The sequence below is a fragment of the Pleurodeles waltl genome, chromosome 1_1, assembly GCF_031143425.1.
Source record: "Pleurodeles waltl isolate 20211129_DDA chromosome 1_1, aPleWal1.hap1.20221129, whole genome shotgun sequence".
Classification (NCBI taxonomy): domain Eukaryota; kingdom Metazoa; phylum Chordata; class Amphibia; order Caudata; family Salamandridae; genus Pleurodeles; species Pleurodeles waltl.
The window spans coordinates 391,130,394-391,157,325 of NC_090436.1; the positions used below are offsets into that span (position 1 = coordinate 391,130,394).

The following is a 26,932-nucleotide window of genomic DNA, read 5'->3' on the forward strand; positions in this document are numbered from 1 at the left end:
CCTCACTGCGACTGCTGTACCTGCTGCCAGTGACTTGCATTTCGGGGCTGCCTCCTCTTCCTGTGACTCTCCTGACTGCTGAGGGTCACCCCAGACTTCCCTCCTTGGTTCGAGTCCCCTGGGCCTTGCTGGTCCTCTTCAGCCTTGCAAAAGTTCTTCTCCATCTCTTGCATTTGCCAAGGCTTTTTGGTGGTTTACCAGCATCACCGACCAACTGCATCTCTACCGCCGACGTGGGACACCACCTGCATCACTCCTGGGACTTCTCTTCATCTCAGGTGCTGCACTACTGGCCTTCTTCATCCACTTTCGACCTGGTCCTGTATTCACAGAAGGGTGGGTAGTGGCTCCTGCCACAACTGGACACGCCAACACAAACCGGACTTGGTCCCCTTCATTTGCTGGTCCTCTTCTGTTAGGTTCCACCTTTGGTTTATTCCAGTCTTGGTTGGGTCATGCATAATCGTTTTCCAAAGTCATCCTGTTGGTTTTGGGAAACACTAGGTGATTACCTCTCCTCTCCTGGTTGCTGGGGGTCACTCTGGTACTCACCTCTTGAGGTTCCTAGTTCCTCCAGATCCCCTCTACTGATTCCATATCCTTGGGAGGGGGACTGCCTTTCATATTCCACTTTTTTAGTGCATGATTTGGGCTTCCCATAGGGCCCTCACTGTTTACCTATACGTTTGCCAATTCTTATTGCTTTCTATGCTCTTTACTGATTGCTAATGTGTATATAATAGTGTGTTTGCTTACCTCCTGTTGGTGGATTGTCTATTCAGTATTCTAGCATTTGTGTTACTACAATAAAGTACCTTTATTTGTGTAACACTGTGTGGTTCTTTTATGTGTGACTATAGTGGTATTGCATAAGCTTTGCTTGTCTCCTAGATAAGTCTTGCTTGCTCATCCACAGCTACCTCTAGAGAGCACTGACTTCCTAGACACTGCCTACACTTCACTAATAAGGGGGTACCTGGATACCTGGACCTGGTATAGGGTAATAACACCATAGGTGTCCACCGCACACCAGGCCAGCTTCCTACAGTTCTTAGCTCTCACTGATGTGATATAATGTTTGTAAGCTTCAGGAAATGGATCTTTTATGTTAGGGTCTGATCAACTTGGTAAGAAGAGCTCTGTGAAACATTTCACTACAAAGGTAGTGTCTGAATCTTATTAAGCAAATATGTTAATTGTTGGTACAGGAAGTTGTCTCCAATCTTGACAGAAGATTTAGTCTACTGAAATTACTGATTGAAGGATGTCGGCAAGTGCATGGTAATAGTTATGCATAAAACTTCCACCTAGCTGTGTTTTTTAGTTTGTAAAAGGTTTGATACTCTAGTGCTTATTGAGTGATGAGGCACATCTGTGCATAATACTTGCACTAGCTTAATTTTTTATGTATTTTAGACTTTCTTGGCACAATGATGCCCACTCCTGTTGAAATGTATGCAGTGGTTTAATGTTGGTAATTCTTTACGTGTTTTACTATCATTGACACAGTGGTGCCTAGCCCTGTTGTAATTTTTGAAATGATGTATTGTTTTTTTTGGCATTTTTGTCAGACCCTATCTCTACTGCTGCCTAACACCAGTGTAACTTGTCTGCATCCATTAATGCAGTCACAGATTCATCTAGTCCAGGGTTCTGCAAAGTCGGTCCTGGAGAGCTGGGTCCATGCCAGATTTTTAGCATATCCACATTTAGAAAAATGTAGATTTCTGAAACATCTTGTTTCCAAATGTGGATATGATAAAAATCTGGTATGGACCCAGCTCTCCAGGACCGACTTTGCAGAACCCAGATCTAGTCCATTTACAAACTAATTTGTTAATTATGCTTACATCCAGTCACTTGTACAATTATCCATTCAGACATTGACTCATTCTCACATCAACCCATTTGTCCAAACACTCACATACTTTTGCCGTAGAACAAAGCCATTTTCCTAGTAAATAGCCAGACCTGTTGGCTTTGGCAGTATCTGTTAAATACTGTACATATGTCCAATGAGATGCTACATAACTTGTCCTTTAATCTCGTCAACATGTTCAGAGATTTATAAGGGCAAGTAATGATGTTAAGTACAAAATCTTTGTCCGCCATTATGAGGATCTTATGGGGCATCAATTCCTGGTCTAATTGTTGAAATGGGGACTGTAAGTATGAGATTGTTAATGGCAGAGCACACAAACATTTAAGCACCCAGTTCTGTTAGTGTTCAGAAGAGTTTTTTTCTACCAACATGGAGTCTGCAGTGATCAGAAATTGTCTTGAATTATGTGTTAAATTCTGACCTTCAAAGGAAAGTACCAATTTTTCATACCAATTTATTCAAGACTGACTTAAAAAAGAAGTTTTAAATATTGCGAATAATCATGACCTTGTTGGCAAACATGCATGCTCTTACACTGTACAGTTGTCAATAAGTGAAACAATTTTTTTAAATAATAATGCAAAGTTTAAAGGGGAAAGTGTGTGCTCTTCTGTTCGTAGTCTGATAGTTGCAAGGTAGTATTATGTTGCAGAGACTTCAATCTACCTCGTGTCACAATAATTGGGTATTACAAAGGAAGACTCCTACATTTTGTTGAGTCTGTAATATATGCCAGAGTTGAAAATGGTGTGTCTGTGGCTGTGTTATGAGCATATACAAAAGGAACTGATCTTGAAAATCATTTATCTGATAGAGACAACTAACCGCAGATTCCTTATCTTAGACTTCTCCCCCAGGTGTCAGACTGGATCCGGAAATTTTTCCTCAGCAGTACCTGTGCATGTCAGTAGAGAGCGTCGAGTGACTCCGAGGCGACGTCACCTCCATACATGACGTCAGTGGAGTACATATATTCCCTCCTCCGATGCACTGATGTCAGTTTCTACTTTTCTGTGCAGCAGTTGGGATCCGGTGTAGTGGTACCTCGGGCCCTTTTGGTCTTTCTCTTGATATTTTTGTGTGTTTTTTTCTTGCAAATAGTGTATATGCCTTCTAGGTTTAAGCCCTGTGGTTCCTGTACCCAACAAATGTCGGTCACGGACCCCCATTTGGTGTGTTTGTGGTGTCTGGGTTCTCATCACCACGCCAACGACTGCGATGCCTGCCATCGTCTGAAGCCCAAATCCTTGAGGGAGCATCGTATGAAGCTCCTGGCGGTGCAGGTGGACAAGTAGTCTTCCCTGCGGTGTCTGCCAGTCTTTTTCCACACAGTCCCAGGAGCGTTCCAGAAGTCGTTCGCGTATGGTTTCGTCAACGTCCGGTGGTCCATCAGCGTCTCCAAGTAAGTCTTCCCGGATGCTGTCACACCCTTTGACGTCACCGTCCTCGCGCTCTGCTCCAGTAGAATCTGCGCTCGAGGCTACCCCTTCCTTTCTGCCATATCCTGGCGCGGGGGTGACGCTGGCCGAAATGCGGGATTACTACAAGTCCCTGCATTCAATCTTTGGGTCCTCCCCCCCCCCCCCAGCCCCCCCCCCCCCTCTGGAGCGCCTTTGGCACTAAGGAGGTGGCAAGTGCTCTGACAGGGTCTTTGCTGGTGGGTTCAACCGCAGTGCCCATTCATCCTCCAGAATCTGACTCCGGAGTTGGCTCGGCTCCGGTGCACTGGCTCTTGCGACCTCAGTCTCCACCTGATCCTATTGCCTCAGCACCCCTCATGGCCCCCTTGGCCCAATCGACTCCGTTTGACACTCCGATTCTGATTTCCTCAGAGTCGGACGACGCCGCTTCCAAGGAGGCTTCCCCCACTTGATGTCGGCCGCAGTCATCCCCGACAGCGCAGTTAAAATTGGATGTGGTTACTGGTCTGGATTCATCTTCTGAGTCTTCCGCACATCCTCAGGCTACTTTTACGGGTCCTGTTCCGCTCCATCGTCTGATTGGATGCTTGACTTAGCCACTGCAATTGGCTTGGACTCCTTGCCAGCGTCCAGCCTACTCTCGTCACCTGGATTTGCAACGGAAGCCAGTACTGCCTTTGCAAACATGTTAAGGCAGGTAGCAGCTGTTTTGCAACTGCAACTTTCAATGGTGCAGTTATCTACAGACCTGTTATTAGATTTTCATCCGGATATGTCTTTCACTGAACCCCTTCTGCCTTATTGTGAGGCTCTTTACGACATCCTACTCGATCTCTGGAACCAGCCTGTCTCTGGTCCTTCTGTTGACCGTTCTATATCCCACAGGCACCAGCCGGCACAAGAGGATCCCTTATGCCTTCACCCACACCCTACTACTCTGGAGTTTTGTGGTGCAAACTGCTTTGGGAATTCCTGAAGTGGTGCAAATTCCTCCTGCGCCACAGCACCAAGAGACCAGACAGCTGGACGCTGCATGTTGGCTTCCTCTAGTGCCGCACTACGATCCACTAACACCTCCTGTGTGTTGGCTTGCTTCTCACATGCTCTGTGGGAGTCCGTGGAGGGTGTATTACCATCTCTTCCTGAGGATGCTCGTACTGCCCTGACGCCTTTGATCAGAGATGGTCAGCAGGCTACTCGGATCACAGTTCGCACTGGCATGGATACTACCGATTCCGTGGGTCGGCTCATGGGTGCGTCTGTTGTCATACATCGCAGGGCTTGGTTGTCGCCTTCTAATTATTCAGCTCCTTTGCAAGATGCTTTCCCTGATATGCCATTTGATGGCAGATCTCTTGTTGGTGCATATGCAGATTTTGACTTGCTCCGTTTTCGGGATTCTCATGATGGGGACTGATGTACCGTTCTCTTCTAGATCCACTCACCTACTCTGTTGCAAGTCTTCTTGATTTGCCATGTTCCTACCAGGTGTGGGTTCTGTTTCATACCCGCCCTTTCCTGTTACATGTTTCTTGCACTTCTTGCAGCCCTCTGATTCTGATTCGCTCCAGAGTATACTCCTATTCTTAATTGATGCTTTAATCCATGTTGTTTTTTTTGCATTTGCACTGATGGTGCTCTGCGCCCTTTTAAGGATGGGTGGACTAGTAGTTCAAACCATGTGCTCCGAATGCTTTTGACGTCAGTTCGCACCCCACTCTTTCAGAATTGTTTACATTTCGGCGGTGTATCGCCGTGTAGAGCAGCAGCTCTACTTTTTAGGCATGACCATGAGCCCTACTTATCATTTGAACATCCCCAGTGGTGGATCACTTCTGCCACATCTTGGTCTTTTTTTTACCACAAACTGTGGTTCTCTTTTTGTTGTGCTTTCCGACAACCTTTACCTCTTACTGGATTGCCTACCATCTCTGTTGGTTAGAGATTGTGTTTGACATTTGCTCTTTCAACCTTTCTGGTGTTTGCTATTTGCTACATTTTCCTCCTCCTCCTTACCAAGTAAGGATGTTTTCTTATACTCCTCTGGGAGCCACGGCTTTCTTAACTTGTTTTAGGATTCCTGCCATGGGCGCTATCTTCCGACTCTCCTACGGAAGGATTTTTACCCATTCTTTCTTAAGGTTCTATATTACACCTTATCTTTCTCTGCTTCCAGGCCCATATTGATGCCTTTTGTAGGTTCCCACTCTGTCTTGGGGGGTGTGGGTAGTCACTTACCTCATATTATTTTAAAAATAAAAACTTTTTTTTTTAATGGAATTATTGGAACAGTACTATCCACCGGAAGAATGCCCTTCCTCATTTCCATTCGTTCCCTTTCGGTTCATGCCCAACTATATCATCCTGTCATTGTTCCCTTTGGTACATTCCTGGGGCTTATAGTTCTCCTGTGGTGTTTTACCCACGGTCTTTCCTTCACACAAGGTATTGTGTGTTCTATTGCAGTACTACCTCTTCTAGAATATGTACCTTTTATTTTCTTGACAATACAAAGTATTCCTTGTCCTTCTGTATGTTATTCTAGCACCATGCTTTACCGTTTCCTCTCACTCCAGCATGAGCGGTATAGTATTGGTTACTACCATGGGCTTTCTTGTTGGTCTTCCTCCTTTCTTTCATTATCCACTGTGATCGCTTAGGATGTGTGCTATCTCTTTATTACCGTTGTCGGTACTCTTTCCATTGTCACTGGTCAGTTGGATGTTCTCAGGTCAGTTGGCTCCCCTTTTATGCACCCTTTCAAGGGTTGTTCCCTCCACGTGTGTCTCTTGCCTGCCTGTTCATCTGTTTACTGATACTGTTTCTTACCGTTCCTTCCTGGATATTACATCTTTTATGGCTCAGGGTTGGTACTATCCTTCTTCTGTGCACTAGGTGTTTTCCTTTTACACCTTCCATATTTCTCAGGCCAGCTAACGTCTCATCCTCTGGTTGTTGTTATCCTCTGGATTTTCCGTGCCCTCATGGCCACGGTTATGCTCTTAGTGGTGAGGCTGTCTTCTGAGTCTGTCTCTATGACGTGTCTCCATTTCTTTGTTACTTTCCTGCCTTGGTCTTCCTTTCTGGTTGCCATGGCTGGTCCGATTCCTCTTCCATGGATTACATTGCTTTGTTTCTTTCTTCTTTTCTGTGCTGCACAGTTCTGTCGGTTACTTTTTGAGGGGATGATTATCCCGCCTTCCATTCCTACGCATGGCCGCATTTGTTGCCTCTTCATGGCTGTTTTCGTTGACAGGGGTCCCTTCTTCCCCTTTTTCTTTTCTCAGTGTCATTCTTTGTATTGTGTACACACGGGGAAGTCGAGTTCTTTTATCCTATGCTGTTCCATTTCCACTTCAAGGGTTCTTTCTTTAGCCCTTATATAAAACCCTGCATTGTTATACATACGTACACACTGCACTTTTTGCGTGGGCCCTTTTTGGTCCCTTCAACTCTATTTGCCCATTGGGTTCTGGAGTTATTTTTCCCTGGTTCTTCTGGGGCACCCATTACTGCTTGTCTTGTACGCTTTTGAGTGTTCTATTTTTTCCTTTGGTAAAAAGTGACCTTCTGCCTAAGCTTATGTGTTCTTCAGATGTATGCTCTGCCTGGGTGCTCTTCCATTCTGCTGTGAGATAGTTCTCCCTTGCACGTTCCGCTAGTCATTCATACCCTTTTTGGTCTCTCTGACTTCTTCTACATCTATACTTTTCACGTTCTCTTTCACATGTGTTAAGTGTCTGTTTCTTGAAGGTCCATTGCACATGTTTAACATTTTACTCTCCTGTTGCTGTTTTTTGCGGCTCTGACTGCCCCATTTGTCGTTGCCACGTTCCCTGTGGGGACTTTCCGTTCCAGTACTGACTTCGCAAATCCCGTATTGATATGCCGGTCATTTTGTCCCATGGGTCACTTATGTTATCTTCTCACACTGTCTGTCTTGTGCCTGGTTATTTCCTCTTCTTGGTCAGGTTGTTCTTTGTGAGACTGGTGAGATCCATTTGCATCCCTCCTCCTGAAATGGGATTGCTTTGGTATCTAATTCTAAGATAAGGAATTGCTGCAGATTCCTTATCGACCCACCCGTCCTCCCCGCTTTGCAAACTGTGTACTCTTCAGTCTTGCTTGGGGGGATTTTGGCTGTTTTATTGTTATTGTACATCTCACAACGTGTCCTTTCCTTCCTGGTTGGCTTATACACTATCTCACTGCCAGGTTCTCTGTGGCTCCGTGTTGTTCTGCAGCTTTTGGTCAACAAAGAAACCGATGTCAGTGCGTCACAGGAGGGAATATAAGGTGTCCGTTGACGTCCTGTCCGAGGTCGACTTTGCTGCGGAGTCGCCTGATGCCCTCTACCGTCATGCAGAGGTACTGCTGAGGAAAAATATCCGGCTCCAGTCTGACGCCTGGGGGAGAATTCTTAGATAAGGAATCTGCGGCTGTCTACCAGATAAGGCATTACCGAAGGTAAGTAACTTGTCTGTTATTGCCTTAACATAGGCACAGCTCACTAGCAGTTGCTTCTGCTTTTTTGTTTGCTCATTTTAATAAAGGGACCAGTACAGTCCACATTTGTAGTGTAGTGTGTTGATGTTATTCCTGGACCAATCTACCCCTGTTGCTGGGCTTCTATCATGGTATTATTTGTACCATAGCACGTTGAAAACAAATATTATGGGTGCTTACTGTGATTCATTATAGATTTGATAGGAAAATCCCTGCAATTAACTTTTTTATAGAGTACATTAAGTATTTCTTGTGTCTACTTCAGATAAATGCAGTATTGCATTCATCAGACTACATGAATTCTGTCTCGTTAATTGTACAAGAAGTATTGTGTACATAGTGTCACTTAAATGGATTTGCATATGCAGCAACTACATTACAGCTCAGATGTTTCTCTTTGAGTACCATGTGGTATTGGTTTTCGAAATGAAATTAGTTTTTGTGTAAAATAATTTCTGAAATTTATATGAAGAATTAATGATTCATGGACGTTCATGAAACTCTGATAGGACCTTTCTTAATGCTGTAGCCTCATGACAGTGAGCTTGACCATAGAAACAACGTTAAGTTAAGGCACAGACAGTACTGTGGAATGCTAATATCTATTGTGTTACTGACAGTACCTTAACATAGCATATAAATGTTACAAAATTCTGTTCTTAAAACAATTTTGCTCTATAGTGTCATTTGCTTCAAAATGTCATTGTCAGTTTAAACGTTTACAATAGTGTTTTAATTCTGATTAAATTCTAAATTGAATTAATAAAGTGTGTTTCATTTGAAATGTAATGTTATGCTGTAATGTTTAGAAAGAGTTGCAAATTAAAGGGCAAACCAGGCATGATATTTTTTAATCCCAATTGTTGAGTGGCATATATTTGTATGTTGCTGAAAACCCACTCTTCTGTGTGTTTTTTATAATGAGGCACTAAGTAAGAAAACTCCAAAGTGTTGTCCAGTCTGTAGGATATGCTAGTATGAGAAAGGTGTTTCATAAAATGAATATATACAGACGGAACGCTCTCTAGAGAATCATAGCTGCCAATTTTTCAGATTGTTTTTGTGACATTTTCTTGTTTTTGGTTACTAATGAGTGACATATCTGCTGCCAAATGCGCAGTGGTTCACGTGACACTTTCTCACGTGTGAAACCAGACAATTAAGTTTATAGAGATAACTATAATTACCACATTTTGAACAATAAGAAGCGCTAAAAGGTCTTGAAACTACTGAAAAAATCCTGAAAAAATCACTGACCGACTTCTCATTTAAAAAAAAAAAAAAAAAAATGACTGTGCTGTAAATTGTGGCGCCATGACAGTAAACGATACCCCTCAGAGATCACCTATGACCCTCTTGTAAAGTTCAGTACTGTACTGGACTTCCTCACTAGTCTTTGTCACCTCACAGTGATTTATAAATTGCCTTCCTGTCTTACTGAACCATCAGGTTGGGCTGGGGGCCACTGGACAGCAGTGCTAATTAATTATAAGTGTAGACAATATGCTGAAGTGGCCATGGAGGCCTCCAGGAGACTTGACTTAACTGTGCAGCCAGCTGAATTTGCAGGGCTCCAACAGAAGCTGCTTGTTACTGCAGCCCATGCTGTCAAGCTGATTTTATATCAGGAAGAGGAGTCCTTGCTGTACCTTATTGCGGCTGGTGCTTTTCACAGACAGGCCATCCACCAGACCGGATGGAGACTGCTGTGCTTCTGGTGCACATGTGTCAGGTGACTAGAGGTCAGGTGGGTTCTAAACAAATTATATGCAACTGTAATCAACAACATTGATTCAGCTGTAGTCATAGCTGAATTCTATTGGCGGGGGGGAAGAGTGGGGTCACAGGAGAGAGGAGTGTGTTCATTTACCTCCAGACCAGGGGAAAAAACATATGTGGCCTGGCTTGATAAATCAAAGACTGCTGTGCTGGAAAACAACAAAGATGCAGATCCACATGGCCTGCAAGCCAGGTCTGGCATTTGTTTATTTGCCCATCTACCTGGTGGGAACTTAACCCCACCATGAGTTCATCTCTTAGCCTTCTTTGGAACAAAACCCCACAACTAGTTAATAATTATTCTGCTTGTGGCAGGCAGCATAACATGCCGACAACTTTAGTTTTTTTCGGCACTCTCTAATGCAAACCATTAACACGAACCATTTCCTCCACCACTGTCAGCCCCAATACCACCACTACAAGTTTGTCGTGTTATGTTGTTTGGATTTGTAAATCTCTGCTTATCACCTGAAGGGTATCAAGGACGTGGAGAGGTGTTTATCCTCCCCGACAATATTGCTAAAAACACCATTACCACCATAGTGTTTTGGTCCATCAGTGTTTGCATGCAGTAGAAACGTGCCCTTGTTTGCATGGTCCCCTCCCCCCCACTTTTTTCCTGATTTTGATGCCAACTTTGATTGAGAGTGTGCTGCGACCCTGCAAACCAGGCCCTAGCACCAGTGTTCTAGCCCAAAATCTGTACATTTGTTTCCACAATTGGTACATACATGGCCATCAATTAAGTCCCTAATAAACTGTACCCATGGTACCAAGGGCCCTGTGGCCAGGGAAGCTCCCCTAGGGCAGCAGCATGTATTATGCCACCCTGGGGAACCCCTCACCCAACACATGCACACTGCCTTTGCAGCTTGTGTGTGCTGGTGGGGAGAAAAAGGCAAAGTCAAGATGGCACCCCTTGCAGTGTCCATGCCCACAAACCACTGCCTGTGGCATAGGTAAGTCACCCCTCTAGTAGGCCTTACAGCCCTTAGGCCGGGTGCACTATACCACAGGTGAGGGCATAGTTGCATGAGCAATATCCCCCTACAGTGTATAAGTCCATTCTTAGATATTGTAAGTGCAGTGTAGTCATGTTGAGCATATGGTGTGGGAGTCTGTCATTACAAACTTCACAGCTCCATAATGGCTCCACTGAATACTGGGAAGTTTGATATCAAACTTCCCAGCACAATAAACCCCCACTGATGCCAGTGTGGGATTTCTTGAAAAATGCACCCGAGGGCATCTTAGAGATGCCCCCTGTATGTTAGCCAAAGTGCTAGTGCAGGATTGGCCGGTCTGTGCCAGTGTCCCACTTCCAGATGAGTTTCTGACCACATGGGGTGAGAGCCTTTGTGCTCTGTATGTCCAAAAATAGAGCCTGTCCTGGGTGGAGATGCTTCACACCTCCCCCCCTGCAGGGACTGTAACACCTGGCGGTGAGCCTCAACGGCTCAAGCCTCTTGTTACAGTGCCCCAGAGCAAAACAGGTAGTGGAGTTGCCCGCCCCCCGGACAAAGCCCCACTTTCAGCAGCAGGGAAAACAGGGAGAAGTGAATGCCTCCCCCCACCGCCAAGCTAAGACCACCCCTAAGGTGTCTAGAGATTAAATGTCCCCCTCCCTGCAGAATCCTTCATCTTAGTTTGGAGGACAGGGACCAGTAGGGTTAGGTTTGTGTCCCCTTCCCCACAGGGAGTGGACACAAGAAGGGTGTAGCCACCCTCGGGGACAGTAGCCATTGGCTACTGCCCTCTGACCCCTATGATGCCCTTAAATCCAGGATTTAATGGCTCACCTGAACCCAAGTCATCAGATTCCTGGTGACCTCACAAGAAAGAAGAAGGACTGCTAAGCGAACCCCCAGCAGGGAAAAAGGAAGACGCAAACTGGCTTAACCCCAGCCTTACCAGCCTGTCTCATGCTTCAGAGAACCTGTAACAAGAAAGCGACGCATCCTGCAGGACCAACAACTTCTGCCAAGCTCCAGAGGACTGCCCTACATCACAAAGGACAAAGCACTTCTGTGAACAGTGGCCATGTTCTAGAAGAAACTACACCTCCAGAGCCTCCCCGGATCCATGAGTCTTCACCACTCTGCACACAACGCCCAGGGCCCGTGTCCAGCTGGCCCAAACTGCTACAGAGGATCTCCAGGCGATTCTGAGCAAGTGCCCCACCCTGGGTTGGCCTTTCCTGCTCCTCATGACGACGCCTGAGGTGTGAATCCAGAGGACCCCCCCTGACCCCTAAAGCTCCGGACGACGGTATTCGATGCCTAAAAGTACACTGCACCTGCAGCCCCCCAGGCTTTGGAGAACCCGACCACTGGTGCAGCTACGTTCAGCTGGCGGCCCTCCTACTTGTCCAGCCTGTGGTTTTCCGGAACCGACCCCCTGTCTCTATAGGAGCCCATTAACTCAGCTTTGATCTCTGCACCCGGCCGGCCCCATGTTGCTGGTGGTGGGTGTTTGGGGTTAACTTGAACCCCAACCTGTGGACTTCCTAGCCCCCGGAGACTGGAAGTTTGTCAAGTCCGAACCTGTAAATCGTGCTAACCTTTCCTCCCCCCAGGAACTGTTTCTGAAAATTGCAGTGTCAACTTTTAAAACAGATTATTGCCATCTATTCTCAAACTGTAAACAAAGTAATATTGATTCATATGTGAAGTACATATTTATTAATGTACTTACCTACAACTTGAATCTTGTGGGTCTAGAAATAAATTAAGTAAATATATTTTTGCTGTATAAAAACCATTGATCTGGAATTGTCATTGAGTGTGTGTTTCTTCTAATGTCTCTGTGTGTACAACAAATGCCTTGGACTACCCTCTGATAAGCCTAACTGCTCGACCACACTACCACAAAGAGAGCATTAGTATTATCTACTTTAGCCTCTGTTAAGCCTCTGGGGAACCCCTGGACTCTGTGCACACTATATCTCATTTTGATATAGTATATACAGAGCCAGCTTCCTACAGTATCCACAATAGAAACAGCTATTGGTGAATTATACATCCACAGTTACAAACATTTTGCAGTTGAATCAGTGGTGCTCATGTTATGAAGAAGACAGTAGGCTCATCTCAGTTTGACCTGATGCTGATTTAACAAGAGGTAAGTCAGTCATGAGAATGTATGTATGTGTATATCTGATAGAAACTTCTAGTTGCAGAATCCTTAACTTAAAATGTCCCCCAGGCAATAGACTGGATCTGGAGATTTTTCTTCGAGCAGTACCCTTGCGTGTTGTTAAGTGGCGTTGGTTGACTCCGCGGGAGTTGTGGTCGCATTGATGACGTCGGAAGTCGTATATAGATGCCGCCTCAGTGCAGTGACGTTAGTTTCTTTTCACGACTTTCTACGTCAGAGCGCAGAGTCATGAAGAACACTGCAAATGGTGCACCAGAACTAAGGCCCTGAATTGGTAATCCCTGTCCCAAAAAATCAGTTCACAAGCGGGAAGCATGGAGGGGGGGAGGGGGGGGGAGTTAGTAAGGAATCTACAACTAGAATGTGTCTTTACCAGATAAATCATTACTGAAGGTAAGTAACTTGTTCATCTGATAGAGACTTCTAGTTGCAGATTCCTTACCTTAGAATAGATACCATCCTCGTTGGTGGGGTGCGAACCAAGATCATACTAGAAAGTCCCGCAGGACTGAATGACCAAAGTAGCCGTCCCTGCGGACCTGACTGTCCAGGCAGTAATGCGTTGTAAACATGTGTAGGGATGACCATGTTGCTGCCTGGCAGATATCTAGGACAGGAAATTTGTGTGCTGACGCTGTGGTAGCAGCAGTTGCTCTGGTGGAATGAGCGCGCAAGCCCTCAAAGGGTTGGTTCTTGGCCAAAGCGTAGCACATTTTGATGCTAAGTAGTACCCATCGTGAGATGGTATTCTTTTGCACCACCTTCCCTTTCTTCGCACCCAAATATCCAACAAAGAGTTGATCATCCACCCTGAAATCTTTAGTACGATTGAGGTAGAATGCCAACACTCTTTTTGGAACCAGGCGGTGGAGACTCTCCTCTGCATGAGAAGGATGTGGAGGTGCATAAAAAGTAGGCTAAGTGATGGACTGGCCTACATGAAAAGGTGTAACTACTTTGGGAAGGAATGAGGCCGTAGTGCGTGACGCCACTTTGTCGGTGTGCACAGACAAAAATTTGGTGCTTTGAAGAAAGAGCCTGAAGCTCACTCACTCCGCAAGCAGAGGTGATGGCAAGTAAGGAGCCGTAAGGTACAATTGTGTAACGCCTCAAAAGGAGCACACATTAAGTAAGTAAGGACAAGATTGAGGTCCCACTGAGGCATGATAAACAGTGGGAGGAAACAAATGGTGAGAACTTAAGGAATCTACCAACAATAGGAAACTTGAAAAGGGAAGGTTGATCAGGCAATATTAGAAAGGCTGAGATAGCCAATAAGTAACCTTAAAGGGAGCCCAAAGCAGAGCCCTGCCGAAGGTAAGTAACTTGTTCATTAATTCTACAGTGCAAATCTACCCAAAAGGCAAAAAGTCATCGACTAATTGGAGTAATAGGAGAGGAAGCTGGGTTGTGGATGCTTAATGCATTTTAAGAAATGTCCTGCTACTATTTGAATAATGGCCACCCGGAGATCAGTTCACAGCTTTTCTAAACATTGGTGCTTTGACGCTGAGTCCTCATCTTTTAGTGGGTAAGGCCTCCCTCCTACATTCTCACTTTCCTCTCCCTAGCCTCTAGGTTTACTTGCTTCTGTAACAGAGGGATAGGCTTTGTGTTTTCTAGTTATCTTTATGAATTTGAAAGGTGACTCCATGATGGAGAAGATTAAAGTTACTTATTTATAATCCTCTAATTCTCCATCATCTCCATGCACTTTGAATTGCAAGGTTTTGTTTTGTTTTTGGAACAGGGCTAGGCGAGGCTGCAGTCAAATATGTTTTGTAGTACTTACAAATGATATACACTGATTTTATGTGAACAAAAAAACAGAAGATGTTGCCTCCAGAAGGCATGTTTCCTGTGTAAAGCATTTAAAAAACTTAACATTTTATCTATTAAAATGTTTATCGATCCCACACATAAGCTGACAAACGGTTTTTGAGTTGAAAGGACATGCCAATGATGGAGAAGGCCTAATACAAGTAGACAACGTTTTCTTCTTTGACCTAGATTGGTTTGCTTAGAGGGCCTCCCTATTAACAGTTGTTTCATAGGCTTCCTCATTGTTTCTGCGTAACTGGGCAAGGATATTTATATAGTGGACTATTAAAGATCATTCTATCTTGAACTGGGTATCTGAACACATAGGGGTTCATGCCATTCAGGAACTAACAAACCAATTATTTTAAAATAACCATATGAATTCACTGTGATTCTCAATTTTTTGTTTGTTTAAAGCTGCTTGGAGTTCATTTCTGGCCTTAGTAGATTAGAACCTTCAGGCTTTTCCCCTGTAAGCTGACCTCTTAAATATGGGGGCCAGATATTGATCCATGCCCAATCATCTTATGTTCCTGGTCAGGTAATTTATTTCAGAATCTTTCTTTTAAGCAAATTTTTTCCAACAAGCTAGTATATTGCACGTTTGAGGTCAGAGACGTGATCCTGCTTTCCAGTCTCTCTCATGATTCCTAAATGCAGAATTGAAGGCCTGGGTCAGTCAGGATTCATAGAAAGTAGTGTACAGTGGGTAGTAGTCTGGTTAGCCATTAGATAGCACTCCCTGATCCAGTGCTTTATCGTCTTTGAAAGAACTTCATGGAGTTATTTTGAGCTTGGGAAGCTAAAAACAAAACAAAAAAAATCTTGTCCTAAAACACATTGCCACTTGTGGCTTGAGGGACTGTCCCACACCACCAACAGTCTGTGGTCTCTGGCAGCAGGAGTAATTGTTATGTTTCTTCAAAAAAAGAAGAGAAGTGTTCTTATTATCTGGTGGTATACTACATAGCAATTTACCTAGCTGAATACAGTAAGCATTCATTTACTTTCTTACCTGAATGGAATAAGCATTCGAAGCGGGTATTGTATTGATCTTCCTGTTCCTCCCACAGAGATCTGAGTGTAAGGTAGAAAGGACCTTGAGTTGTCCCAAAATAATTATTGGTGGCGAAATATTATAATCTTTCAGTCACTATCCTTTTTGCAAAGCTTGTTAAGTCTTAAGACTGAGCCATTGAGGAAGTAGAACAACACCAACCTCAACCAACCGATGAGATTCTGTTGTCCACAGTGTAAAACAACCAGTAAACAACCAGTAATGCAAGCAAAGCGGCCTGCCCACATAAACTGACACTGTCATTATGTCTAACCACTCCAGGTGCTGTTATGGTGCTTAAAATGGGCTTAAGGATCCAACTGGAGTGTTGCTATAGTGCACTTATAGAGTGACTATTCACCCAGTGGTTCCTTAGCGCTAAGTACAGCGGAGTTTCTAAATCAAATTTAATGCACACCTAAAGAACGGAGGGAGACTAATAGGCCTGCCAGAACAACCAAGTCTTTAACTCTGTCCTAAATGTCAGGTTGTCCATCTTATGGCAAAAAGGTTGCAGTAGGGAATTCCATATTATAGGGGATTGTACAGAAAACCTGGCACCACCCATCCTTTGCCTCTTGAACGAGGGAATAAGTAGGTTGGAGGAGGAGGATCGCAAATTCCTAGTTGGTAGATATTTCATATTTCTAGTTTTTTAAAATTGGGGATCCATCTCCCAGACGTCTTGAATGTAGTGCAACAGGCTGTGAAGGTGATCCTTATGTAGCGGATAAAGTAAATGCCAGCTCTCATGTTAGCTCTGTAGTGGGAGAGATTCTACCTTTTTCAAAACTTTATTTAGTGGTGGTAAAAAAAATGATAGGTCACCGTTCCCAAAGCGAAACAACATTTTTTTCTTGATCACTTAAAGATTGACCACTTTTGCTAAAAATACATGTATTATCTTTGAGATGAAAGGTGATAGTAAAGAGGGGCAAGAGTGTAGATTCACTCCACCATATAGAGTGAGTTAGCGATTTGATGTTCCTCATTTTGTTCATTTGTGGCACAGTGTCAGCTCTGTGATATGTTTGAAGGGATACTATGAAGCAGAAATGCTAAATGTAGTGTGATGAGCATGAATAGGGAGTTGGGCCATTGGCCACATTTAGAAGTATCCTTGCCTAGCTATCACAAGGACCCATATTTTATAATCCTAATTTTATTTTCAAAAAGTCTCCAAGTTTTGATATACATTTTGCAAAGTTGAAGAATTCTATATGGAGGCAGCATGTGGGAATACAAGTTAATGTATCTGCCGCAAACTGCTGCATGTCTTGTTTGAAAATATGCCTAGGCTGTGCCTGTCACCCTTCACTTCCAGCTTCCATGTCATGTGTCTGCTTGTTTCCAGGCAGATGTTTTTCATCTCTTCAGTTAGGAGAAAAATAGTCTGGGAGAAAGTAAAAGGTTGTGGGTAAAGCTGTCTCTACAGCCCAACTCCTCCAGGTTAAGTAACCCTTCTCTTCTAGTGGTTCTTGGGCCAGACCACCAGAAGATACATTTCTAAACTTCTGTCTGTCCCAAAATGGCTGGTCCTATTCAGTTTGGGTTCATGAAATCCATATCTATTTACAGAAGATTATTTCTGGAGGAGTCTGAACTCATCGGGAGACTGACAAGAATATTGTGAAGGAATGTTACCCTGAAACCCATTGCCCAAGTTTTCATCCATCGATAATTCTATCATGAAAGTCCACTTAGAGAGCTGTTTTACACCTTGGCATGAAATATATTAAAGCAATGGAGCTAGGAATAAATTGGAATAGAAGAACACTACACTATAGTTTCGTTAAATGTTTGCGGCCAGCATTACTTTTTGTTTGTCTTTGAAAATAGAAATGATACAATGAACTGTAATACGTTTCACGGTTTTAACACATTTTGTCCATGGATATTTAATTGTGTATTTTTATACCCCCCTGACAGGTTAGTAATCCAGTGTTTGTGCCCATGACGACACATGAACTTCTACATAGAATGAGTGGCAAGGGTTTGTCAGCCAACTATCACTTTCCAAGACATCCATGTATTTTTGGACCTCAAATGCTGTCTGTGCAGGTTACATTGAAGAACAATACTGAACAGAAAATAGAAAACATTCACATAGGAGAGAGCAAGCTACCATCTGGTATGAAGATGCATAGATTTACTCCAATAGGTAAGCAGATCATCTTTGATATTAACACAGTATAATTGTCTGTGAATTTTGCAAGTGCCTCTGTATATAAAAATCCCTCTTTAAGCTCCTGAGATTCAATTGTAGACGAAGTATATTACCAAAAATCCAAATATCACACAAGGGATGGTGTAACCTAGGTGACACTTTTGATATTGTTTGAAATGAGAGATACTAAAAGGAAAAGGAGGGACTGATGGTAGCTGTGTTTAAGAGCATAATTGCAATGTGGTCCTCCTGAGGGTTGAATCCCATCTCTACTTCAGTTGCTAGTGACAATAAATAGACACGATTGTGCAGCATTTCCATACATGCTTCATCATTTCTTTCAGTTTGATTCAGGAACTGGCTGATCCCGCCTTTCAGCGCAATTAGGGTGCTAGTCAATATTTAAAAAGCCTACTTCCTCTTAAACGACCCAATTAGACATGCCACTGGCACCTAGTGTCTAGTTCAGAGAATGTACAGATTGTCTTTATTTGCTGATTTTATTATCGATCTCTTAGAATCACAGACTACAAAATAATGTGATGTGCCTTGCTCCATTTGTAAAGATTTCATAATTTTTAACACATCCCTACAGTGAAATAAACCTTAATCTGATAGAGACTTCTAATTGCAGATTCCTTACCTTAGAATTTCCTCCAGGCATCGGACTGGATTTAGAGATTTTTCTTCAAGCTGTACCCTTGCGCACCGTCAAGTGACGTTGTTCTACTCCGCATGCATAGCTGGCATCGTGGTTGCCGTGATTACATTGCAGTTGTATATAGGCTCCACCTGGGCGTGCTGACCTCAATTCTCTTCTTTCTGCGCCACACGCAGATCCGGATAGAGCTACCCTTACTCAAATGTTGACTAGCTTTGACCTTTTTGTCATTTTTCACTTTTTGGTGCATCGAGGAATTCACAGAAGATGGGGTTCAAACAGTGCGACTCCTGTCGCTGAATGATGTTGGTGACGGTTCCGCACCTTGTGTGTTTGTGGTGTCTGGAGCGCAACCATGACCCAGAGTCGTGCTCCGAGTTCCGGGCCATGAACCCGAAGGCTTTGAGGGAGCGTTCCCTGAAGCTCATGGCAGCCTGGCGCCCGACTCCGCATTGCTCCTGGTCTCGTTTGAGAGTCATCACCACTCTTCGTTGTCCCAATCTAAATCTTCTGGACACTCGGGTCTTAAGAAGAAGAAGTTGAAGAAGGCTAAACATTCTTCGACTTCGGCCCTTCGCACGTCCGACGCGATGCGGGAAGAGTGTCGACACTCTAGGCCTCTGCCGCTGAGCCTATTTCTGGGTCTGCTCTGTGCCTCCCTAACTTCCCAGGAGCCGGAGCTACCCCTGCCCAGGTGAAGAATTTTTACGAGGCCATGCACCTCATATTTGGGCAGACCGACTCCCATGCGGCGCCGTTAGAGCCCATGGTATTGGATAGAGTTCCCTCTGGTTCAGTGCCGACAGCTTTGGTTCTGGCCACATAGGGCCCCGTCGGATCCGTGCAAATGCCGGTCGTGCCAACGTGACCTTCCGGCAAAGTCGCCAGTTGGACCCACAATCGACATCGAACTAGTCTTCATCCCCGATAACCCGCAGCCATAACTTCGTCGCTCGATGCCGGATCTGACTTTGATGGGGTTTTCTTCTCACAGGTTGGATACTTACTTGATTTACTATGAGTATGAATATGGGGAAGGTTTGGAGGTTGCTGGACCCTCTGGAATACTAGCTTGACATCTCTGACATGGATTGGGCACAGGAATTGGGCGAGGCTAGTGGTCTGGATACTTCTCCAGATGCTGGAATGCTTTCTCCCCCTACTGTGGCTACAGCAGAGGGAGGGGTCATATTCTATGGTGATCAGTAGGGCAGCCAAGGTTCTCTGCTTTGAGCTTACTTCTGTTGCTGTCAGACTAACCTCCTGACTGAGGTGCTTCAGCCTTGGGCTTCCACTTCGGAACCACTTTTACCCTTCAATGAGGCCTTCTCGTATGTCCTCTTGGGTACCTGGGTGTATATGACAGTCGCCAGATGCCATTGGCCTGTGCTGAACGACCCTAAATTCCTGTCCCAACACCCTATGCTCGAGAGCCTTGTCATCTAGGCTGCTTCTTCCTCTGGCTCATTTCCATCTGCTCCCCTGATAGGAAATCAAAAGACTGGATCAACTTGAGAAGAACATGTTTTATTCCTCCAGTCTGGCATTGCGGTCGGTGAACACCTCATGCCTTTTGGGCCGCTGTAGCCATTCATTGTGGGATACAGTTGCACAGGTATTTCCACAGGTCCCTGAGGAGGCCTGGGCCACCATCCCCAAGCCATTGCTGATGGAAGGGATGGGGATAAGTTCACGACTTGTTGTCAACACGACCGACTCACTGGATAGATCGGTTACGTCAACAGTAACCTTGAGGCTCCATGCCTGGTTGAGGACGTTTGATTTTTTTAGGGGAAGTCCAACAGTCTCTCATGGACATGCACTTCTATGGCACCTATCTCTTTGGAGACAAAGTGGATTTGGTGCTCGACAGATTCAAGGAGTCCCCGGCTTTGGCCCAATCTCTTGGCCTCGCGGTTGCCCCTCACCCAACACACCCTCACCCAACACAGTCCATTTTTCGCCCCTTTCGTGGGCACATTAAACATCCAGGTAAATTCTATCCATTTACCATTCCATTAATTAAAAGACTAATTATTTTCCATTACCTTTCAAATATAAATCCAGCCACTGGCTGATGGCTACCTTTTGGTTCTTCCAGGTGATCTAAGCACCACCCCACAATGGTTATTTTGGCACCAAATTGGTGAGTTATACACCAGTAGGAGAATAATTTTCAATGCATTAAAATACTTTATAACCCTCATTTTAGTTACTTCTGTTTTAGATACCTCTTTACCCATGTGGTCCCTGAATTAACCCAATCATGAACAACAACCAATATGTACCCCATCTGATATATTTTCTATTTTGGTTTCTTAATGCATATGGATGTATATAATAACTATGCTTCCTAATCAGTTCCCCAGGTCATTGTTCATCCTGATGAGACCCTGGTACCCTTTTTTTGGGGTCGAAATGTCATCAACAGCTAAGTGGGAGAGACCTATTTTGCTCAGAATGATGTTAAACCATTGAATGGAAAATATATATCTATACTGATTGTTACAAGAGGTTGTTCTTATGAGATAAACCAGAAATCAGCATAAATACCCACTATTTCTGTTTTTGATGTGGTGACTCTTTTTCACTTGGGTTGCACTGTTTCTTCCTTCTTTTCTGACTACTCTGTTGCATTTGGACTACACAAGGAACGTCTTATGCTCTGACTATGGTTTTCTACAATAATAAAAATACATTATGTTCTATAAGCTTCGGTACTGGTGTTAAGTGGACCAAACCATGATAGTTTTTGACAGGAAATTTACTGTCTTCATTTTTTAAAAACAGTACTTTGATACTTTGTAATTGTACCCAGGTTCACATGAACATTCTGGGTTGCTCTTGAACACTCCTTTTGTTGAACGCAGCTACATAATGGTAACTTCGAACCTGGGCATGGTTGGTATCAAACTTTGTCATAATCATACCCCAGTACTGTTGCCAGTATTGATTGTATGATTCCATGCACTCTGGGGGCTCCTTAGAGAACCCTCAGCATTGCTCCTACCAGTCTTCTTGGGTTTTCCAGGCAGCCCACACTTCTGCCACCCCACCGACCGGTTTCTGCCCTTCTGCTGCTTAGCCTGCTCAAGCAGAGAAAGGCAGAACAGGATTTACTTTGGGAGAGAGAGACAACACCCTCTCCCTTTGGAAATAGGTGTTACATGGATTGAGATGGATAGCCTCCCCAAGCCACCGGTATGCTTTGAAGGGCACATGTGGTGCTCTTGTTGCATAAACTGGTTTGCACCAGTTCCCGGTCTTTGCTCTGGCACGAATCTGGACAATGGAAAGAGGAATGAATACTCCCCTGTCCATCACCACCCCAGGGGTGGTGCCCAGAGCTCCTCCAGGTGGCCACTTGATTCAACAATCTTGAATCCAAGTTGGGTGGTGGCCACTGGGTGCATCTGAGTGGCCAGGTCAGGCAGGTGATGTCACAGCCCCCTCCTGATAGGTGGTCACCCTGCTAGGTGACCAATCCCCCTTCCTCGGATATTTAGGGCCTCCCTCCAGGCTGGGTCTCCAGATTTGACGTGCAAGATTCCAGTAGGACTCCTCTGCATCGTTTACTTAATCTTCTGGCCACCAGGACTGCAACTGGGCCCTCCAGGAGTCGACAGTCTGCTATTCTAGCGACGACGACACCTTGCAACATTGTTTCTCCAACTCCTTCCAGAAACTGCAATATTTCCCTGGCTGTGCATCCTCTGAGGGCAGCGAGCCTTCAACCTGCACAAGAAGGAAGAAGGAATCTCCCTTGGAGTGAAGGAGTCACTCCCCTGCAACCGCAGGCACCAAATGCAACGATGACCAGCTGCATGGAGCCGCTCTTCTCCGGAACTGCATGGATCCTGCATCACAAGTGGTGGTCTGCAGTGGTCCCCTTGGTTCTCTGTACAAGCTGTCCAACTTGGGAGACAGTATGCCCTTGCAGACTAGTACCCTTGTGCACCGCGACTCTTGCAGCTACCAAGGCTAGTTTGTTCTTCCTCCAAGGGATCTTCAGGCTCCGTCTAGCCCCGGCCTCCAGCATTCTTCCCTGCGACGCACAGTCTCCTGCCTGCCGCTCCAGCGACATGGGACTCCTCTCCAGGTGTGCTGTGTGGGCCTCACTGCGACTCCTGTGTCTGCTGCCTGTGGGGGCTGCCTCCTCTTCTTGTGACACTCCCAGCTGCTGAGGGTCACCTCAGACTCCCCTCCTTGGGTCGAGTCACATTGGCCTTGCTGGTCCTCTTCAGCTCTGCAAAACTGTCTTCTCAGACTTTTGCATTTACCAAGGCGTGTTGGTTGTTTTCCAGCACCAGTGACTGGCTGCAACATGACCTCTGACATGCAACATCACTTCTCGAACTCCTCTTCTGCTCCTGTGCTGTACTGCTGATTTTCTTCATCCACCGACGACCTGGTCCTGCATCCACAGAAGAGTGGGTAGTGGCTCCTGCCACAGCAGACACTCCAACTCGAACTGGACTTGGTCCCCTTCTTTTGCAGGTCCCCTTCTGTCAGGATCTACCTTTGCTTTCTTCCATGCTTGTTTGGGTCTTGCACATCCCTTTCCAAAGTTCTCCTGTGGGTTTGGAAATAAACCAGGTACTTATCTCTTTGCTCCTGGTTGCTGGGGGCACCCTGATACTTACCTTTTGGGGCTCCTATTTCCTCCAGGTCCCTTCTACAGATTCCACTTCTTTGGGTGGGGCATTGCCTTTCCCATTCCACTTACTTAGTATATGGTTTGGTCTCCCCATAGGTCCTTCACTAGTGCTATTGTTTTTACTATTTGCTATTGCTTTCTATGCTCATCACTGACTTCTAATGTGTATTTAATAGGTTGTTTACCCACCTCTGAGTGGAGTATTGCCTATACAGTATTTGTATTACTATAATAAAGTACTTTTATTTTTGTAACTTGTGTGGTTCTTTCATGTGCGTAAGTGCTGTGTGATTGTAGTGGTATTGCATAAGCTTTGCATGTCTCCCAGGTAAGTCTTGGCTGTTCATCCACAGCTACCTCTAGAGACCCCTGGCTTCCTAGACACTGCCTACACCTTACTAATAGGGGATACCTGGACCTGGTATAAGGTGTCAACACCACATGGCTCCCCACACACCAGCTCAGCTTCCTACAGGTGGGTGCAACTCATCTGCACGGGTTAGGGGTTTCAGTCTTCCCTTACCTCGACGACTGGCTGTTGAAGGCAAACACGCTCCAAAAAGACTACAGCAAACCTTCTGCACTCCCTGACGTTCACTATAAACATGTCAAAGTTACACCTGACACCTTCTCATATGCTCCCTTTTATTGGAGCTGTTCTGGACAGAGTGCAGTTTTGGGCCTATCCTCCCAAAAAGCGAGTTCAGAATATTCAGGCTATGATTCCGTTGTTTCAGCCTCTGTCCTGGATTTCGGTGAGAATGAGTGTGAGGCTGCTGGGCCTCATGGCCTCCTGTATCCTGCTGGTGACACATGCCAGATGGCATATGCGGGCTCTGCAGTGGGACCTGAAGTTCTAGTGGGCCCAGCATCTGGGAAATCTCTCCGACATGGTCCTGATCTCGGAGGGAACTGTGAAAGACCTGCAGTGGTGGTTTTCGAATCGCGATTGGGTCAACGGCAGATCCTTCTCCCTTCCCCAACCAGACCTTACAGTAGTGACAGATGCGTCACTCCTGGGATGGGGCGGCCACATGGGAGAGGCGGAGATCAGAGGTCTCTGGTCCCATGTGGAATCAGTTGTTTAGAGCTGCTGGCAATCAGGCTTGAAGTGTAAGCATTCCTTCCCTCTCTAAATGGGAAAATGGTGCAAGTGTTTCGCCATGTGGTACTGCAACAAGTAGTGTGGAGTGGGGTTGTGGACTGTTTGTCAAAACGCTCTGCGCCTCTGGACGTGGCTGGAACATCAGGGCATAATCTTGGTGGTTCAACATCTGGCAGGCTCTCTGAATGCCAGAGCAGATGAACTCAGCCATCAATGCATAGTCCATCACGAATGGCGTCTCCATCCTTAGGTGGTGAAACTTCTCTTACAGCAGCGGGGAGAGCCTTGGTTAGACCAGTTTGCCTCTGCAGAGAATGCTGAATGTCAACTGTTATGAGTGTTGGAGTTTCCAAGGTGGCACTCGCTCTGCAATGCTTTTCGTCTCTAGTGGAACTCAGACCTCCTTTACGGCTTCCCCGGGATACCATTTCTGTCCAGAGTTCTGAAGATGACCAAGAGTGACCCGAGCCCAAGTAATCCTAGTGGCTCCAGAATGGGCACAAAGAGTATGGTATCCAGAGTTACTGAGCATGGCTACGGATCGTCCAATCATACTGCCCCTTCGTGGGGATCTTCTGTCGCAGCAGCAGGGGATGGTTCTCTACCTGAACATGTCCAGACTCCGCCTTCTTACGTGGAGATTGAGTGGCAGCGTTTGACAGCTTTCGACCTTCCACCCGAAGTCTGTGATGTTATTCTGGCATCCAGGCGTCCCTCCACCAAAATGGTATATGCCTCTCGTTGTCATAAATTTGTGGCATGGTGTACCAACAAGTATGTTGATCCTCTTTCTGCATCTCTCTCTGAGGTTCTCTTGTTCATTCTTTCTTTGACCCAGTAGGGCTCTGCTTTGCACCCTTAAAGGTTACATATCGCCCATTTCAACCTTTCTTAGATTGCCAGACCAACCTTCCTTATTCAGGTCTCCTATTGGTGGAAGGTTCCTTAAGGGACTCACCTATTTGTTTCCTCCGACTCCGTTCATTATGTCCCAGTGGGACTTGAACATGGTCCTGACTTATCTTATGTGTGCTCCTTTTGAGCTCCTGCACAATTGTTCCCTGCGGCTCCTAACAGTCGACAATTTTTCTTATTGCCATCACCTCTGCTCGCAGAGTAAGTGATCTTCATGTTCTTTCTTCCAAGCCACCATTTTTGTCTGTCCACCCTGAAAAAGTGATGCTCTGTGCAAGGGCCTCCTTCCTAAGGTTGTTATGCCTTTTCACATAGGCCAGTCCATCACTGTGCCTACTTTTTATGCACCCCCACATCCCTCTCTTGAAGAGGAGAGAGTCCACCGCCTGGATCCAAAAAGAGTGTTGGCGTTCTTCCTTAATCATACTACAGATTTCTGGGTGGACGATCAACTCTTTTTGGATATGTAGGTGCGAAGAAAGGGAAGACAGTGCAGAAGTGTACCACCTCACAACAGGTACTGTTCTGTATCAAAATGTGCTACGCTTTGGCAAAGAGGCAACCCTTTGAGGGCTTGCATGCTCACTCCACCAGAGCTACTGCTGGCAGCACTGCACTGCACACGGAGTTTCTGTCCGGGGTATCTGTCGGGCAGCAACGTGGGCAACCCTGCACACGTTCACTAAACATTACTGCCTAGACAGTCATGTCCGTACAGATGGCTACTTTGGCCGTTCAGTCCTGCAGGACTTTCTAGTTTTCTAGTATGATGTTGGTTTGCAGCCCACTGCAGAGGATGGTATCTCTTGGGTATCTACTATAAGGTAAGGAATGTGCAACTAGAAGTCTCTTTCAGATGAACAAGTTACTTACCTTTGGGAACGATTTATCTGGTAGAGACATATTCTAGTTGCAGATTCCTTACCGGACTGCCCATTCCCCCCTCACTGCAAACTGATTTCTAGGGACAGGGGTTCCCTTTTCAGGGCCCTAGTTCTGGAACACCATTCTCAGTGTTCATGGCTCCGCGCTACTGGCATGGAAAGTTGTGCAAAGAAACTGACGTCAGCGCACCAGGGTGACAAGTATATACCACTGTGACGTCATCACAGTAACCACAACACCAACAACGCATGCAAAGTCGACTGATGGCTCGAGAGGGTACTGCTCGCAGAAAAATCTCCAGATCCAGTCTGACGCTTGGGGGAAATTCTTAGGTAAAGAATCTGCAACCAGAATATATGTCTCTACCAAATAAATCATTACCAAAGTTAAGTAACTTGTTCATCTGGTCTCTGGCAGAGTCCCATTTCCAGATCAACCTGTTGGAGCACTGTGCAATCAGATTAGCATTGAAAGCATTTCATTCCTCTCTCAAGAGAAAGGTAGTGCAGGTGTTAATCTGCGTTGGAGTTTCCAAGGTGGCAATCGCTCGGCGGCACTTTTTGTCTCGAGTAGAACTCAGGCTTCCTGTATACCTTTCCGTCCATACTCCTTTTACCCAGAGTTCACAAGAAGATTAAGAACAATCGGGCCTAAGTCATCCTTGTGGCTCGGTATTGGGCACGGAGAGTCTGGTGTCCTGAACTGATAAGTATGGCTATAGACCCTCTGATCAGACAGCCCTTTTAGGAGGATCTTCAGTCTTAGCAGCAAGGACGGGTTCTCCGCCCAGACCTGTCCACACTCCACCTTCTTGTTTGGAGATTGAGCACCAACACTTGACAGCCACTGACTTTCCTCCTGAAGTCTTTAACATAATCTTGGCAGCCAGTTGTCCCTCCACCAAAATGGTATGTCTGTCA

General features: G+C 45.4%; 1 protein-coding gene across 3 annotated transcripts in view; it reads left to right on the forward strand.

Moving 5' to 3' along the window:
* The window catches only part of AP3B1 (adaptor related protein complex 3 subunit beta 1), a 1,440,584-nt gene that overhangs the window by 1,128,660 nt on the left and 284,992 nt on the right, over window positions 1-26,932 (forward strand). For all 3 annotated transcript variants that reach the window (XM_069223388.1, XM_069223395.1, XM_069223382.1), the window contains exon 23: window positions 17,552-17,783. In XM_069223388.1, coding sequence (XP_069079489.1) covers window positions 17,552-17,783 — 232 coding nt within the window. The remainder of the gene's footprint in view (window positions 1-17,551; window positions 17,784-26,932) is intronic.